Below are 19,506 nucleotides of genomic sequence, written 5' to 3' on the forward strand. Positions count from 1 at the left end.
TGCGGACCATGTGAAGCTTCCTTTTAATCATATAAATCAAAAATCACATTGAAGGGAAGTTTCATTTTTTAAGTTTCAGAATCTGGCTTATACTTCCTCTGGTTGTTTTACACTTCATTCCAGGATGTGCTTAAAGGATTAATAGGTGTAAATTAGAACTTTAATGTTTTCTTCTGTTAAAGCTTCCCAGAAGCTCCTTATGTAATACTGGAGCACTAAAGTGCATATTTATGATACTTTGGTTTGTCCTTATCATTTACTCAGAGATGTGTATGTGAATCTTGAAAATTCAGAAGCATAAAAAAGTTGAAACACTACGCACATTTTGAGCTTAATTAGATAATTATATTTTCATTGCAGTGTGAAAGGTGGCACTTTGTGACATTCTTCAGTAATAATAAGACAACTGAAGGAAGAAGCAGCTCGCTATAAATGTCACCTTTTTTAATAGAACTCACAAGGCTTTTAACATTGTCCTTGGAACAAGTTTTTTAAAAAGTGAAGGCCTAGAAACATGTAGTAGTTTTACACACTGACTCCTAGCAAGTTTTTTTTCCAGATCAACAGATACTGTGTGTAGACAAGAAGGCCAAATTCAAACTGAATTGTATATTTATGAGACATTTCCCAATGTGCCTATGCACTGTACCCTTGATGAGAGGAAAAAACATTACAAATAGAAGCTTAACTTTAAAGTTCATAAAACCCCATGAAACTCCAACAATTGCAGTTTGCCTGTAAAGAATACTTCAATATTGATAACCTTGGCCCTTGAATTATGTTGAGAGTTCTCCCAGTTTTTGTTTCCAGTGTAAGTCAAGAGTACTGTACACTGTAAGTGCTCCTTAATTGCTGTATTTCTGGAGTGATGTATTCACAGAATATCCTACTGGCTGCAAAGTTCTAGAGACCCAAAATGTGTGAATGGTACTGTGTAAATATTTATACACACATACATAAAAATAGATACACACGGACATGCACACACATAAACGTAAAAATCAGTGAGAATATTCATACTTGTAGAGACATTAAGTCATTTTAGAGAGCATAAAATAGTTCTTTTCAAGCTTTTTTTTTTAGTTTAATTTTTCTACATTGTCAAAGTAAGCATAGATTCATTTATCCAACTAGCAACACCGTTTCTGGCATAACTATATTTGAACATATTGTCACATTGATGTCTTCTACACTTTCAAGTATATACAGCCCTCTATGTTATGAGAACTTTTGGCAGCTTTTTTATTTTACCTGCTGCCAGTGATAGTTAAGTAGAAGACTTTGAAACTGCCCAGCGGTGTCCCAGAAAGTATGCAACTGCCATATTTACGCAGAGGTGCCTTTTTGCTACTGCTTTCTGAGATTCAAAAATAACTTATTTTCACTGGTGCTGAAGGTTCACATGTGTAAAAGCTGTGAAAACACAAAGCTGTCACAAAAAAACCCAAAAATAAACCAGACAAAAAAATCCCCTTCAACAACCAACCGATGATGAAAAAAACAACCAAACCCTCCAAAAAAACCATCCCCAAACCAAAAGAAACATTATCAGATAAATACATGAATCTTTTCTAACTGCCAGAGACGTACACCCTTGCAGAAAAAGTAAACAGTTCAAAGATGGGAGAACACATAGTAGTTGAATGTACCTTACTAATTGTCATCTTCTGAATATGAACACAGAATTCCTCACAGTAAAATTCTCCTGCTCTTTTCAGCAGTTTTTAATGTAGTTTTTATGCTTAGAAAAAAGAACCAAGAAGATATATGCTGAAATTTTTTATTTATTTTCTCAGTGCAGCTTGATTTTGAAAGATGTGACTTAAGTTTTTCTCACTTAGAAAAGGTAAAGGAAAAGGTTTCTTGAGCATTATGAACTAAGAGTAAAGCTGAAAGTTGTGTTTCATTGGAAGCTGTTTTTATATTTATAAAGCTGCCAGTTGTATTTAGTATCTCTCTTCCCTAGAAAAAGCCTCCCAGATTTTTGCCAGTACCAGTTGTTTTTAGGGCTGTGATAGAAACCCTGTCAATGAAATTTTTTAAGGGAAAAAAATCCCTAAAGTGAAAAAAGTCTCCCAAAACAGCCAAACCACTCCTGGGCCAACAGAAGCATTTTCATAAGCATATGATGATGAACTAGATTGGAGATCTGACCTGGCTGAAAAATAATTTAGGTTGTTTCTCAGATACATCAGGTCTTTGATCTGACTCATAATGTGGCTGTAGAGGTGTCGTGGTTTAAACCTAGCCAGACAGCTCATTCACTCACTCCCCCCCCTTCCTACCTCTTTCTTTCCTTCACACTCCCCCCCCCCCCCCCTTCCCCCTCCCACAATGGGGAGGAGAATCGAAAGAATGTAACTCCCATGGGTTGAGATAAGGACAGTCCAGTAACTAAGGTATAACACAAATCACTGCTGCTACCACCAATAGTAATAATGATAAGGGAAATAACAAGGGAAGAGAATATGATACCACCTGCCAAAATGAGTCCGACCCAGAAGACCCCATGTCCTTCCGAGTAACTCCCCATTACCACCCCAGGCATGACGTGCTGTGGTATGGAATACCTCTTTGGTCAGTTTGGGTCAGGTGTCCTGTCTCTGCTTCCTCCCGGCTTCCCCTCCCCCCTGGCAGAGCATGAGGTGCACAAAGTCCTTGGTCAGGGTAAACATTACTGAGCCACAACTGAAAACACCGGTGTTATCAGCACTGTTCCCAGGCTGAAAGTCAAAAACACAGCACTGCACCAGCTACCAAGAAGGAGAAAAATTGACTGCTAGTGCTGAACCCAGGACAAGAGGTACTTGAGCTGGCACAGCAGAGCAGACAGTAATGTATGACTGGGAGAAACAGGACCAAAACAACATCTTGACTTACAATAGTTTTCAAATATACAGCCTAAACAGCTTGCCACATGTGAGCCACTTTTGGCCTTCACAGTTTTGTGTGTGTCCTGAGTCCTGGGGAAAAAAGTAGTTATGAGTGACTCTTTGCACTTAGGGATTAAGAAGATGACTTTGTGCTCTGAACATCCTTATCCTTTGGATATTTGATGATTTAGTGATGAAGATTTTTGCTTGTTTTTATTTAATAGAACAATAGGAATAAAAAAACAATAGAGTAAACATTTTAAAAAATGTCATTTGCTTTGTATTAGTATGTGACATGGGTGTATTAAAAAAGAATTACTGTCAGTTTTTCATGTGTTCATGAGGAGATGTGTTCTGGAACTCTCTTGTTACACTGCTAAAGGCCACAAATTACTTGACATCTCTAGGCAATCGTGTATAATGTTAGCACACATAAAAGCTTAAAGCTTTGTAAATTGAAATACAAATTAGTTGTTGAATGTTAATTGGATGTCCGTATCTTTATTTTCAAAACTCCAGAATGTGGAGCATGACATGTCTGCTTCTGCTTTAGACAGAGAGACACTGAATATGTGCTGAAAGAAAGCAATAAGTCAGGGAGTTCTCTAAACTGTTGATCCACAGCAGTGTAGCTGAGAGCTACACTGGTTTATTATTGGGATATTGTTTTTGCACGTTTCTCCGTGCTCATTAATATTTCAGATTGAGATAGACTACACAGCTTTACTACTATTTGCACTGAAAAGTGTCCTTCCACATCAATCTAGGCTTGTTCTTTTAATAAAGATTTTAATAAAAACATAAGGAAAGTATTACAATACAGTGTGCTGTATCCTACATTTATTAATAGCCTGTCACTGACCTCAGATTGGTTTTGCCTCTCTATAGACTAAACTATATGAATGCAGAGGAACTTCCTGGGCAAAGACAGGCAATGCTTGGACTAGAAAATGAAAATGTTGAGATTTCACTGATGAGAAAGCAATTATACACATGAAAGTTACCTCTTCTAGCTGTCTTCACCCATTTTAAAATTACATTCCCATCCGCTGGCAAGAGGATTTATTGCGCCAAAAGATTGTAAACTGAATGTAGTAAATGTCTTCCCTACCCTCATATATTTTAAAAAATGGGGAATGATTAATTTTACTCTGTGTCAGCAGAGGTTTAGGATGCCTGAAAGGTGTTTTCTGTAAAAAAGAAATCATATATACATGATTTATATATATATAAATATAAAATTCACGAAAATATTTAGCATAGTTTGTAATGAGAAAAATGTATGCAACATAGAAGACAATATAATAATTTATTATAGAATTACTTGGCAATACATTTCAAAATAGAAAACCACGAAGGCAAAATTTTAACTAGTGATTGAAAAATCATGTTCTAGATTCATCATTCAAAGGACAGACAGAATATCCCCAAAGGCTTGTGTTGAATTCTTTTTGTAGGTGAGAAATGCAAATAGTTTCAGCAATTTTCACAGCAATTTATTCAAACTGTCAGTTTTGTGGCTCCTCTTTCTTCTTCCATTGCTTGTAGTAGTAATTATGAAGCTAAAATATTGAATGTGTATCTGTAGCTTACAGCAAACTCTCCAGAAGAGAAGAATTGTGACAAGCAGCAACTGTTTCTTTTTCTTTTTCACTCTTTTTACTCCTTGGAATGATGCTAATGGTGAGCATCTTCTTCTATTTTATCCCCCCTTTCCCCCTCCCTTATTTTGCCCTCTTCATTCTGTGATTCAGAGAACTGACTATGGGGTAGATCTGTGTATTATCATACTGGTATCCAAACACTCACAAATTATCCTGCAATAGTTTTAGTAAAATGAAAATGGGCCACCTGGTTCACAGAAACATAGAAATGGTGCCCAAAAGCAAGCATACCCTTGATTTTTTTATTCTTTGAACTGAAATTGGTGGTCTTGGCACTTTTCTGAGAAAATGGACATTCATCGATACAGGAGAGATTTTAACTTGATGTAAGACAGGGTTTTTTTCATCATTATAACAGTCAAATTTAGAACAGGCTGCCTGGAGAGGTTGTGTAGACTTTATCTGTGAAGGTGTTCAAGACACTACTGTATAAATTCCTAGTTATCCTGGCCCAGTGAATGGCAGTCTCATTTTCACAGTGAATCGGGTAGTTACAGGTACAAAGATTATGTCAATCTCTTCCTTGACATTGCTTTGATGAGTTCTGCCAGCAACTAAAAAGGTTATTAGAAGCAACTCTTATTTTATAGATATCAACAAAGATAAAAAAGATATGGTAGACAAATCTGAAGAGCTAGAGAGACTCTTATAGTATTTGGGACCAAAAAACTGCCCAAAACCCAACCAAACAAAAGGTTTGTTAGTATTTGTCAAACTTGTCTACCATCTCTCCTACTGTCTTGTCTCCAACAGTGGCAGGGAACGAAGAATGCAATGAGCGTATTTGATACTTTGCTAGCCTTTATTTTCAGCTTGGGTTGCTTCCTGATCTACACATGATTTCTAGGTTTGAGTGTTTGTATAACCACCACCAACTGCAGCAATCTCCATCAAACTTTAAATAACTAATTGGAGGTATGATAAAGACTAAAAGCAGTAACTCTGTCATTGTTGAAATCTTCTATAGTGGTTTATGCTGCTTATTTATTCACTCTTTCATTATAGCCATTGCCTCTTCTGGGAATCAATCTTGAAGAAAAACTCATAATTAATCCATAACAGTCTAGTTGAAATCACGTCTTATTTGGAAATACTCCTCATTACTGCAGGTATGAGGAGAAGCTGGTACTCTGACATATACTAGCTTGTTCTTTCACCCCTCAGAAGCATTTGGTTTAACAGTGAACACTGTACCAAGACAACTCTGAATGGCTTCTTGAAGTTCTGTGCAGCTTGGGAAATCTTCACTGATTTTGTCCCATGTGCAGTCAGCCAGATAGTACTGACACTTTTTTAGAAGCTTTAGAAGCTCTAAGAAATTGATGCTTAAACCATGACACATTTGAGAGAAATATATTTTGGCTGATGAGAAAATGAACATGAGCCATCAGTGTGCACTCGCAGTCCAGAAAGCCAACCGTATCCTGGGCTGCATCAAAAGGAGCGTGACCAGCAGGTCGAAGGAGGTGATCCTGCCCCTCTACTCTGCTCTCGTGAGACCTCACCTGGAGTATTGTGTGCAGTTCTGGTGTCCTCAACATAAAAAGGACATGGAACTGTTGGAACAAGTCCAGAGAAGGGCCACGAGGATGATCAGGGGAGTGGAGCACCTCCCGTATGAAGATAGGCTGAGAAAGTTGGGGCTGTTCAGCCTGGAGAAGAGAAGGCTGCGTGGAGACCTCATAGCAGCCTTCCAGTATCTGAAGGGGTCTATAGGGATGCTGGGGAGGGACTCTTCATTAGGGATTGTAGTGACAGGACAAGGGGTAACAGGTTAAAACTTAAACAGGGGAAGTTTAGATTGGATATAAGGAGGAAATTCTTTCCTGTTAGGGTGATGAGGCACTGGAATGGGTTGCCCAGGGAGGTTGTGAATGCTCCATCCCTGGCGGTGTTCAAGGCCAGGTTGGACAAAGCCTTGGGTGGCGTGGTTTAGTGTTAGGTGTCCCTGCCCATGGCAGGGGTGTTGGAACTAGATGATCTTAAGGTCCTTTCCAACCCTAACTATTCTATGATTCTATATGAGAGAAATATAGTCTTGCTTTTGCTATGCACATGTTTTTAGCAAGGGACTCTCCTACAGTTAACATAATGCTGCTGAAGTAAGCTTTTTCCACTTGAATATCTAATTTGGAAATGAGCCGTGATTTATAAACATAGAGGAAAACTGTAGTGATTATCTTGAATATATTAGAATTTAGTGACTAATTACATAAGTATCTGTTTCCTCTTTTAATATTCAAGACTGTGAATTTTATAGAGTATGTATCTCTGGAGTATATACTGCAGCTTCATAGCAGTATGATCAGCCCTTGGAAAAATGGAAATGAAATTTTTTATCATCAGCCGTGAATGTTTCTCCCTTTATGTATCTTATTTTGACACGATGCATTTCATGATGTGGACGTCTGTTTGCTAAAAATTTAATTAGTGTCACTGTCCTATTTCAGACAATCGAGATCTTTTCATCTAAGAATTAAAGGAGGAATCCTGCCTTTACAAATAAACAAAAAAAATGTCATACCAATGCTAACCCTTGAATTAATTTTCAATTAATTATGGCTGAAACCAATTTTGTAGGGTTTTTATGGAATAAAATTCAGAGTCTGGTTCTACTCATTCTTTCTGGTCTTGACCAGACAGTGACAGTTTATACACAGTTGTCAACTGAATTAGGTAAACCATATGTACTCCCACCACCCTCCTGTTTGTGGGTGGCAGTGAATAGGAACAGAACTGGGTACTTTCTCTGCTTGGCATTCCTCAACAGTGTGGATCCAAAAGATGCAGCTCAACTGCAGAACTGTTTTACTAGTCAACAAGTACTCTACGCCTCCCACACTTCTATCTAGCATATGGTGAGGCAAGCCTGTAGAACATGGTGAGGGATTTCACTACATCTCTTGAAAGTAAATAAATAATATTTGAAAATTCTACTTAATTCTATTTAAATTCTATTTATTAATTCCATTTAAAAAATTTAAAATACAGAATTAACTATCCATGAAAGCATATCTCTATAAAACTTTCATGGTCACCTTAGACAAATATTACTTCAGTAATTTAAAGTACTTCTTAAACATGAGACAGTCTTCATTTAAGGTATGGGTCAAAATAATGCTCTGAATGTCAGAGACTTCTGACTAAACACAAGACCAAGTAGTGCTCTGCTGCAAGTCCTTTTGATTTTTTTTAAAGTATTAGATAGGCATTTAGAACAAGAAGTCTTTCAGCATGATAAGCAGACCAAATGACTTAATAAATTTGCAGCTATTATGCTTTTGTGCGAAACCATACTAAAACTACAACCCTGTCAGTGCAGTGGAGTCTGCTTTGTACTGAGTCACAGCTGAAATTACTGCTACCTTCCATTTATTTTAAATGGATCTTTACAATGGATTTTTTTATCATCATTCAGCTGGCTGTTGAGAGTCCACATGGCATCCTCACAGGGAATGTATTACAGTAGTTTTAAGAGGATGCAAATGATATAATGAGTAAAATTTGTTTACTCACATTATTAGCAAAATGATATTGATTAACATTTTATATTTATAGGAATCTTATTCAATTTTTTCTATATTTATATATATATATATAAATATTCCTATTTATAGGAATCTGTCCAAACCTGAATTGCATGAGGATCTAATCCATTTTATTGGACTACATCATTGTAAGCAAGTTCTGAATGCTGCAGTTTATTTGATTCCATTAAGTCCAAAGGCATTCGAACATGAAATGAATGGAAAAGACAAGTAAACAAAATATAAACCACTAGTATTTGTAGGAACAACTGTGGTAGAAGTGGAAAAGCTATTAATGATACTTCTACTTAAAGAATTTGTTTGGTAAAGTAAAAAATGCATCCTCTTCAATGTAATTGTGTGTACTCTGAAAATATGTTGTAGTGATCAACTAAATATTGGGTAGGGTGGTTTTGGTTTTTTGTTTTTAAATAAGCCTACTTCTAGGTGAATCAGTTAAACACTTGTGTGCTGCACTGCTTTTGACTTAGCCCTGAAGTTGTAAAGAGTGAGCTGTATGGAGAGAAGGCTGACGTCTGGGCTGCAGGATGCATCCTTTATCAGATGGCAACTCTGAACCCCCCATTTTACAGCACCAATATGCTCTCCTTGGCAACTAAGGTATTCAGATTTGGCAGATCATCCTACCAGTTATTTTTGCATGTGTTCACTAGATCCCTGAGAATTTATGTTTGAAGTTATATATGCATAAACTGCTCTCTGGTCTGATGCGTGAATGAGCACAAGCATTTATCATTGTATGAATTGCTATTTTGCAATTCTAATTGCAAAAATTGCTTGGAAATATTAATGTATTATTACCTCTCAGACTATCATACTTTTATCATTGTATTTGGTGATAGGAGCTTTAGATACATAAAATTTATTGATGTGCTATAATATTGGATTTTCTATGGCATTGTGCATTACACCATAGGATGTGATCATAAATAAAATTAGTGTTTGTTTTAATGTTTCCCTTATTCACGTATTGTAGCCCTTTATTCTACAGTTATTATGTACGTTAATGTGGATACCTGATTAGAAGTTACATGCTGCATTAGAAGATGTGTTCTAAGCTGTTTTGTAAATTAGAGCTGACGATGTAATGCCCATCAGGTTGTTTCAAGGAACAATACTTATGGGATCTTCAGATGAACAGTGGAATATTTTACTTCAACTAACTGTAGATTATTTATCTTGCAGATAGTAGGAGCTGTGTATGAACCTGTACCAGAAGGACTGTACTCAGAAAAAGTGTCATTTATCATAAATAGGTAATTACTTATCTAGTTTTAATTCGACATCCTGTCAAAAAGGTGTTTTGTTCTGTATGTTTCCACTGGTGGTAATGTGTCAGTTTTCTGACTTCAGCAACTGCCTGTATTTGTCTCTGAATATTAAATATCTTCTGATTTAAAAGAAAAATTGAAGTATCTCTTTACCCTGCTAATACAATATGTGATACAGTTGCATACATGCAGGGGGAAAACTCTTGCCTGTATAGTCAGCATATTTATCCAGCCAGCAAAGATTTTATACTGGGTACTGAAGTTTCATGATACCAGTGCTGTGGTTAATTCCCTACACATAAATCTCTGAAAAACACAGTATTTTGAGTCATTTTCAAGTGCACTTTACAGTCAAGGTAGTAATCCTGTGTCCAACAACAGCCTGTTGCAATAAATTATCACAATGATCATTTTGTGTGTTTATTTGACTGGTGGAAATATGTTTCCCAGTACTTTTTAATCTTATTAGCAGGACAGCAGATATAAGAAAGCACAAGATAATGCAGGAATGGAGGTAATGCAGGTAATGGAGGAAAAGATGAGCCTGTATTTATTCTACTCATCACATATTTCTCTTAGCTATGATTACATCTTCCTGGTGATAATATAATGTGTAAGCCAAAGTATAGAGAGTGAATTGATGCACTTCTGAAATTTAGTTCCTTTGATTTTTCCATTTTAGAAAAACACAAAAATGCTTTTTCTTTCTCACTCTGATATTGAATTCCATCTCTAAAAACCACTTTACTGTACAAGACTGTGAAGTTTTTATACTGTGTTTTATTGTACAAAAAGGCTTTTATTATTTAAAGACCTTGAGGATGAAGGTCAACAATAGAGAGGATAGGCGCTAATAGAACTAACATTTATGTTTAAGAGGTCCTGTAATGAATTTTAATATTTTAAATACTTTCAGATACTTGTAGTTAGAATTTATCAGGCTAGTCAGGTAGGGCTGCTGTTTGGGAAATCCATCCTGACTCTTCTGAGTCGCTTTCTTGTTCTTTGTGTGCTTGGAAATTACTTCCAGGGGAATTTGCTCTATTATTTCCCAGGGACTGAGGTGAAGCTGACTGGCTAGAATCTGCCTGCATAATTCTTCTTGCTCTTCTTGGATATGCATGTGATATTAATCTTTTTCCACTCTATGAGAACCTTCCTCTGATCCTTTCAGACATGACAGATAGTGGCATTGACTAGTTGCAACAGCACCCTCATGCTCATCTCATGTGATCCCATGGGCTTCTGTATGTTCAATTGGCTTAAATGCTTTCTCGCTGTATTTTCCATCGCGTGGTAATGCTTCGTGCTCATGGACTCTGTGATTAGGTAGGCTCAGAGACCTGGGAACACTTAAGGCCAAAGTTTCCTAATGGAAAAGGAAGGAAAAAAGGGATTGAGTATCCCAGTCTTTTCCATGTCCTTTTTCATTAGCTTGCATAGTGGGTCCCCATTTTCCTTAGCCTTTCTTTTCTTGTCAGTGTAATTACAGAAGGCTTTTCTTCTGCCTTCCACATTCATTGCTAGTTTCAGCTGCAGCTGAGCTCTGGCTTTCTTAGGTCCACCTCTCAGGTAATACCTGCATATTCTTCCTGTGTAGATCATCCCTGTTTCCTACACACAGGATTGGGCTGTTCTGGTGCTTTGAGATATCCTGGAAGATCAGCTCTCCCAAGCTTTCCCTTTACTTTCCAAAGCAGTCTTCAGTGACATTCTACCATGAAGATCCATGAACAGGCTGAATTCTGCTCTCCTGAAGTCCTGCATCATAGCCATACAACCTGTTTTTCTCACTTCTCCCAGGATTTTTAATTCCAGTTCAAACCAGTTTGATGGCTGCTGTAGCTGAGGCTGTCCTGCCTGGTTCTTCCTTGTTTGTGAGCAACAAGTCTGGCAGAGTGCCTTTGCTAGCTAGCTTCTGAATCTGCTGCACCAAGAAATTGTCATTGACATATTCCAGAAGTGTCCTGGTTACTGCACTCGGCCATTTTATATCAGGGTAGTTAATAAGCCCCAATGAATATAAGTGCCTGTATGAAGTTTTCTCTGCCTGTCCAGCAAAGGATTCATTGACCTCGTCTTCTCTGGATGATTCTACATCATCCAAACAATCTCCCACACTGTCACCACAATGTTTCTCTGGTCCTCTTGTCCTTACCCAGGAGATCCTGACTCCAAGCAGCCAGTCTCTAGACTGCAAGTTGCGTCCACCCTGACTTGAACCTTTGCCCCTGCCTGGAAGAATCAAGAAGAACCCCAGCTCAGTCCTTCTGCCCTTCATTCTTGACTACAGCACTTTGTAGTAATGAATTCTCCTGTAAATCTTCCTGACAACACACTCATCTCCTTCACAGCTGCTTTGTCCAGTGGTGCAGCGCCTTGACCAGAGCACAGTCCCTACAAAGGAGTCCTCTTCCCCCCAGCCTGGGAAGAGGCATCACCCACACCTGAGTGTGCCTGAGTGCACAGCAGCAGCCCCTCAGCAGTTCTGTCTGGGTTGGTGATAAGGATAATTGTCCCAGCTGATGCCAGATGCTGTACTCTGTGGTGTATCAACACCAAGGCTGAGCAGTGTTGAACTGTCCCCTCCAGGCTTGAGCAGAGTGCTAGCCAGTATTGTTTGTTAAATACCAGTGGAGGAATGCAGTGGTAGTAAGCAGTTTTTTAGGAAGAAGTAATTAGCTTTCTTTAAAGAATGTTCTTTCATCCATAGATGCTTGACTCCGGATGCAGAGGCACGTCCAGACATAGTGGAAGTTAGCTCACTGCTGTCTGATGTGATGATGAAATACCTGGATGTTTTATCCACCTCTCACCTGATGTTAGAGAAGAAACTGGATCGGGAGAGGAGACGAACTCAGAGGTACTTCATGGAGGCTAATCAAAATGCAGAAACCTATCACCATCAGCTTTCCATTTTAGCTCAAGTAAGTACATATGTTAGGCTTTAATTTTTTCTTATCATTGTTTACCATATCTGAGAAAATAAGGTACAATAAACCAGAAAATAGATCAAAATTAAAAGACTCATCCTTTTAGAACATTTTTCCGTGCAGGCTCTTTGATTTGTTTTAACAAGGCATTGATTCATTTTTTGTGGACATGCTTATGAAGCAAAAAATAACAGTATCTTGAAAACTGATATAATTCCATGTTGAAAAATGGCATCATTATGGGGGTATTTGCAGTTTTGATAGTATCCCATAACATTTAATTATTACTGCACACTTGTGAATGGATTGTGAATAGGAGAAGATGCATTTGGACAGGGTGGAACAAATGGATAATCTTGTGTATGATCCACAAACAATGACCTCTAGGAAAATAAATCTTACGCAAATAAAATTTTTAATTACAGACAGCTAAATGAAGAACAGTGGTGCTGTAAGGTTTTTGCTCAATGCTTTCTTACTGTCTAATGCAGTTCTGCAGAGCTACTTAAAATTCTTCCATTTTCTTCAGGCTGTGTTTTAAGCGCTCTTCATGAAGGACATCAGTATTTTGCATAATGAACTAAAAAAATTAATGGGCAATGTTTTTGTGTAGTAAAAGCTCACTGTGAGAATTATTGTTATGGTAATTGTGAAGCAAATTTGCACAGCTGCTGTTGTCTGTTTGGCTATTGTATCTCTCTTGAATTCATCAGGGCTCAGAAGTTTGCTCTGAAGGACCTTTGTGTAGGAAAAAGGTTTTCAGTAACACCTGGTTCAAAACTCATGGATTTGGTTTTTTTTTTAATGTATTCTTTGTCTTCACCTTCCTGGACCAGAATAAGACTTGTAGAAAATGTTTTGATTTTTTTTTCAGTAGTTTTTTGACCTTTCAGCTCAAGATCATTATTTGTATTATGCCATTTTTTTCCAATTAAAGCTATGCCAAAAACTTCCAGGAAAACCTTAACAAGGCACTATCATTTGAAATGCAAGAGTTACTGAGATGCAAGGAAAAAGCAGAATAGGGTATCGGGGGCAAGACTTATGAGGAGTGGCTGAGGTCACTTGGGTTGTTCAGGTTGGAGAAGACAAGGCTGAGGGGTGACATTATGACAGTCTACACCTGCCTATACAGGGGAAGGTGCTGATCTCCTCTCTCTAGTGACTTGCAATAGGACACGAAGGAATGAAATGGAGCTGAATCAGGGAAAGTTCAGATGGCACATTAGGAAAAGACTCTTCACTGAGAGGGTCACTGGAACAGGCTGCCCAGGGAAGTGGTTTTGTCATCAAGCCTGTCAGAGTTCAGGGAGCATCTGGAGCATGCTCTTAGTCATATGGTTCAGTTTCAGCTTTAGTCCTGCAAGGGGCAAGGAGCAGAGAGTTGGACTTGATGATCCTTATGGGTCCCTTCCAACTTGACATATCCTACAATTTATAACTTAAATCAGTATAAGCAATTATTTTCCATGGGTTTTTGAGTTCTTTTACCCTACACATTTGGAGGATTGTTGTATGACATTATTTTTTCACATCTTGATATAGTCATTCTCTTGATGTGATGAAATTTGAAAAAAAAGCAAAAACCAACTGTGGATGGAAAGCTGCTTGATTTGGGATTTCAATGCAGTTATTCTGTCTTCAAGAGAAGAGTGCCCTATCCATGCACTTGTAAGGGATAACAGAACTAATAGTTTTACATTGAAGTTAGAGTACTAGTGTGGGATCGAGTGTGCTGTCAGCAAGGTTGCAGACGTTATGAAGCTGAGTGGTGCAGTTGGCACACCCGAGGGATGGGATGCCATCCAGAGGGACTTGGGCAGGCTCGAGGAGTGAGCCCATGTGAATCTCATGAGGTTCAACAATACAGGCTGGGGGATGAAGAGATTGAGAGCAGCTCTGAAGAGAAGGACTTGGGGATACTGGCGGATGAAAGATTGGACATGAGCTGGCAATGTGGGCTTGCAGTGCAGAAGGCCAATTGTATCTTGGGCTGCATCCAGAGGAGCGTGGCCAGCAAGTCAAGGGAAGTCAGTCTGCCCCCCTCTATGCTGCTGTGGTGAGATTGCGCCTGGAGTCCTCAGTACAGGGAAGACATGGACCTGTTGGAGAGAGTCCAGAGGAGGGCCACAGACATGATCAGAGGGATGGAGCACCTTTCCTATGAGGAAAGGCTGAGAGAGCTAGGGTCACTCAGCCTGGAGAAGACTTTGGGGAGACCTTATTGCGTCCTTTCAGTTCTTGAAAGGGGCCTATAAGAAAGATGGGGAGAGACTTTTTATCAGGGCCTGTTGCAATAGGACAAGGGGTTGTGGTTTTAAACTAAAAGAAGAGAGATTCAGGCTGAATGCGAGGAAAATTTTCTTTACAATGAGGGTGGTAAAATACTGGAATAGGTACCCAGAGAGGTGGTGGATGCGCTATTCCTTGGAGACATTCAAGGCCAGGCTGGATGTGGTTCTGGACGCCTAGATGAAGATGTCTAGTTGAAGATGTCTTTGCTCATTGCAGGAGGGATGGACTAGATGACCTTTGAAGGTCCCTTGCAACCCAAACTATTCTATGATTCTTCTTCTGTTCTGTATGAATACTTGGAAAATACACCCATCTACAAAAGGAGAAGGAAATACATGTGTATTTTGGGAGATAATGGCTAATCTTCTCAAGGAAGGAATACTGTAATTCTAGTTCCACTTCAATGAACCTGATTCTGGATCTGACAAAGATTCAAACCACTGTAGAAGCTGAGGGGAGTATAGCTTGGTAATGAGAAGTGGGAAAACTTACCATGTGTCCTTGCTGTAAATAAAACAGAATAGATCAGTCTAGAATCTTTTGAGTTTCAGAGGAGTGCTACAGGGCTTAGAAACAGAAGGAGCCTTGTTGTTTCTCTGTCCCTGATATTGTGGGAAAATTTTATGAAGTTGGAGGATTTCTACAAAGAGGGTAATTATTCCTGAAAAGCTAGACTTTCAAAATAATAAAAATGAAAAAAAAAAACAATAAGAAAGTATTCTGAATAAAAGAACTAGGAAGAATTTCAAGCAGTTGGTCCTGAAATGAAAGATTTGTGAGGTATGGACAATCTAATTCATCTTAGTCAAGGCCACAGCTATTCTACAGCCAAGTAATTTGTCATTTTTCCATGGTGTCAGAGAATTCAGTGTTTCAGTCAGATAGTTCAGTATTTTGTTGAAGCCAGCTACCATATACTTTGCTTTCTCTCTACTAAAATGTACTTATGGCCTCCTTTTTCATCCCAGTTGTGTCATATTGTGAATGTTCCTGAAATAAAAAGTGTACTCTCTGTCCTGGTTTATGGAACTAAGCAACAAAGATCTTTTGGAGCCAGAATTCAATCTGTTTTATAAGTAGTCTAAGGCCACTATGGAAGCTGGTAAGTAGGCAATTGAAAGGCAGGTCAGTAGATAATGCTGGAGAAAGTTAGTTACCTTGGCTGGCCAGTACAGCATAAAAAGTTGAGTTTTTGTGTTGCAAGCCAAATCTGGGTCTCAAAGCAGCAGCTGATGTAACTAATAATGAAAGTATCTTTCTGATCTTTTCCTTTGAAGAGATGAGAGGGTAGCCAAATAATTTGATTGCTTTTTTGCAGTATATAGGTTTGAAAAATGTAGACATTATTTTGGCTTTTTGCAAAAAGCTGAAAGCAAGTCACTTTTATTACTTTGGAAATATGTGTTTGATTACAGGCATCGTCCATTATTGTTTCATTTACTGTATATAACCTGAGGTGGTTTTAACTTAGTAATAATGCTTAGAAGCCCTTCATAAGCCACTATCCTCACTGTTTGACATATAGATAGAATAATTTCTTTCTCATTGCCAGACTTTTTAATGTAAAATATCAATATACCTAAAACAATACAGTATGATGAATATTGAGATCTGTCTTATATTTTGAATATGGGAGAGAAAACTGCAAGCTCCATAATCGGAATCTGTTAGCTAAAAATATATAACAAAATATGAGCCATTTGTACCTCCCTCTACTCTGAGAATATATTAAAATTAGACAGACATGATAGACTACCTGGCTGATCAGAGTAACTTCTCTTTCTCAATTTCTGAAGTTCTGATCTGTGCATATGGCACACATTTCATCACATTCTTTCTCTGTACCAGTTTTTGCAGTCGTGTTCTTTAGAAATCCAATCTTATCCTAATTTTTATTAATAATGTCACTAGAATACACATTTTATTTTTAAATGCATACATTCAAATGAAATTCAAAATTATGCAGAGTAATGGGAGACTAAGACACTTAGATAACGGAAAAGTGGGTATAACTTTTGTTTCTGAGTGTAGTGTGATTTATGGAATGGCTCCATGTTCAGTGTTTGTCAGGGCTAATAGGGTGTCAGAAGTCACTATCAGTGTTTGGTCTGAGCTTGTCCATTTAGGTCACCATTAGCTGACTGCTTTGCCCTAATCTTCAGGTGCACAAGAATGCTTATTAGCAAGATTCTTTTCCGAATTTTTCTGTTTTCACACTTGAACTGGTAAGTCTTCCCCTAACCCAGCATGCAGAAGAGCATGGCATGTAGACCCAAGTGAGTGATCTTCCATCTAGATAGGACTTTTAGCTGCAGGCCAACACTCATCCTCCCAGACCTAGATCTGCAGGCAGCAAGGTATTTTTTTTTCTGGTGGACTAGGATGCTACTGCTAGAAGATAGACTCTGATAATGTCTTTCAGGCAGCTTGGTTACAGCCTATGCTAACAAGCCTGCCTGGCTCTTTCTTACAGAAGCAGTTCAACTATTTATTGGTTGGAAATAATGAAAGAAACAGTATAGCTGTTTTCTGACAGGACTACGTCTGAGGTTCAGCCTGGAGAAAGAGGCTCAGAGGAGACCTTATTGGTCTCTTACAACTACCTGAGCTAAACAAGAGACCAATATCTGTATTTCCAAAGACACTTTTACTCAGTCATAAGGAAAGATGAATTCTGGAAAAAAATTTTACTTGGTTCATAGTTTGAACATCTTTTCCACAGGAACCCTTTTCCCCTTAGGTTTCCTTTTGAACTGTGTTTTTCTAATGCTAGAAAGCAGAGTTTATTTCCACAAAGCTGGCAAAAAACCTGACAAATGGGGAAACCGTGTCTAATTATTGTGAAAATGTGAACATAAACTGGATCAACTGATGAAGCCTCAAGGAAGATTTGTAAAATACTGGACTCTAGAATCAGGTGTAGGTATGAGCACAGTTCAAATGAATATGTATCAACCTAATTCATGTTTCAATGTTTGTGATGTTTTGAACATTTCACTGTTTCACACATTTCTTCAAAACATAAGTATCTGTCTTTCTGCTTATCTGAAAGATGTCTCTCTGAGACTTTGAGACATATGGAAATGGTTGTTTCAGTGTGTTGGAGAATACTTTCTCCAAGCTTTTCTCACAAAATTATGGTTTTAAATGCCTATGTAGGTTATGGTCCCACTGCAATGCTGAGCAGAAGTGGCATTGAACTTACATCCCAGTCTCCTCCAAACAGGATACTTTTGTTCTTCTAAATGAGTCAGGTGTCCTGAGAAACAACAGTATATAATCTCACTTTGGAAATTATTAGCTATTGTCAAGGTAGGGCAAAATATATCACAGTAAATTTATTTGTTACTCTCAGATAAGTAATGAAATACTATAGTTCTTTGTGTTCAGATATTATGTAAAAGGACCAGATTTTATGTATAGACATGTTACAGCTTTACAGTTTATGTAACTGCTTTAAGACTGTAGGGTACATTGCACTGATCTCTGAACAGATTCTGTAACAGGTCTGATGAATATTTTTATCATGATGTCTACAGAATTTAGTTCATGCATTTCAAACTGGCTTCCTTTCTTCATGTGGCAGCTTGCTGCTGACACCAACTGGTAACAGCAGTCTTTTTGATCTCCCCCCCGCCCCCCCCAGCTTCATCTGATTTACAAGTTGTCAACAGTTGATCTTTTCATGCAAGGTTCAGGATTGGCAATGTGGAAAGGGGATTTAAGTATGAAATGTCCATGCAGTTTGACCCTTCTCTCTCTCTATTTTCTTTGATATAGAACAGATGAATTAGTTCTCTTCACTAATTGTGCATCGACTGTTGAGGGTACAACTAGTGTGCTCACATGCCATGACTAGACTGCTTTCTCTAAGTGAGCTTGAGAGTCATACTTAGTGGTTGCCATGCTGTGCTATACTGCAGTCACTGGTATTGTTGCATCTTGAACATAAGCTTGGTTCAGTACTTGAGTATAAAATGATCCTTTCTTACCTGAATTTAAAGAGAAAAGCTTAACAAGCCACCTCTTTCAAGTTAAGTTATAGTTCTGGGAACAGAGCAAAAGACGTGGAAGCAATTTAAGCAGACCATTAAGCAGGCAGTGATACAGTCAGTGCTCAGGGGTGCAACTAGGTTTCTGAAGGAGGAAGGATTTCTAATGTGTCCCAATAAAGTCAAAATACTTCATAGGAAAAACTTTGGAAGTACATTGTCTTAGATACAGGACAAATTGTCTTTGATACACTTGTTAAGGATAGAAGTATTTAGGACTGTATTATTTCCTGAAATTACTTTAGCCTTAAACATACTAATTTGTCTAATCTATTTATGTAATTTAGCTCTTGTTCTCCTTTATTGCATTTTGCTCTGACAAGACTAAAAAGGAACATGAATTTATTTATGCACAACAGAAATAATATAAGAAGACTTGGAACAATATGTAAAGAGACCATAAAGACAGTCTGCCTTCAAAATAGGTTGCATTAAAATTGAAGTAATAATAGGGATGAAGGATCTCTATTTTTTCCAGAAAAGCTATAAATACTGACAGCAGCAGAGGCAGAATTTTATACTCAGTAATGAACCCATGCTACAGATAAGATTCAGCACTTAAATATTACAGACAATTTTTATTCCATGTTTTGATTTTCTTACCTCTGCTTTGGTAATGCCAGTCCACCATTTGGTCAGTTCAGAGTTGGGGGATCTTTTTGGCATCACATCATATCAAGTGCACTTCATATTTTATTACCATCTTGGTATTTGTGCAGGTTTTGCACTTTCCAGAACTGGTCTACTGTTTATTATCTAAGCCGGAAGAGAGTAAACCTCCCATTGCTTGTATCTGGGAACCTACTATCTTTGTCCAGACTTTTTATTTTTTTTGTGTTGTTCACTATTTCTTTCTGGTCTGTCATTTGT

At 38.0% G+C, this 19,506-nt stretch overlaps 1 protein-coding gene across 1 annotated transcript in view; it reads left to right on the forward strand.

Moving 5' to 3' along the window:
* Positions 1-19,506, forward strand: part of NEK10 (NIMA related kinase 10) — a 103,608-nt gene that overhangs the window by 44,810 nt on the left and 39,292 nt on the right. The window contains exons 24-26 of the mRNA XM_057424870.1: positions 8,556-8,685; positions 9,271-9,341; positions 12,070-12,283. Of these exons, the coding sequence (XP_057280853.1) occupies positions 8,556-8,685; positions 9,271-9,341; positions 12,070-12,283 (415 nt within the window). The remainder of the gene's footprint in view (positions 1-8,555; positions 8,686-9,270; positions 9,342-12,069; positions 12,284-19,506) is intronic.

The sequence above is a fragment of the Pezoporus wallicus genome, unplaced genomic scaffold (genome assembly GCF_028554395.1).
Source record: "Pezoporus wallicus isolate ANWC-B61680 ecotype Strahan unplaced genomic scaffold, APGP_CSIRO_Pwel_v1 contig_3181, whole genome shotgun sequence".
In the NCBI taxonomy this organism is placed as follows: domain Eukaryota; kingdom Metazoa; phylum Chordata; class Aves; order Psittaciformes; family Psittacidae; genus Pezoporus; species Pezoporus wallicus.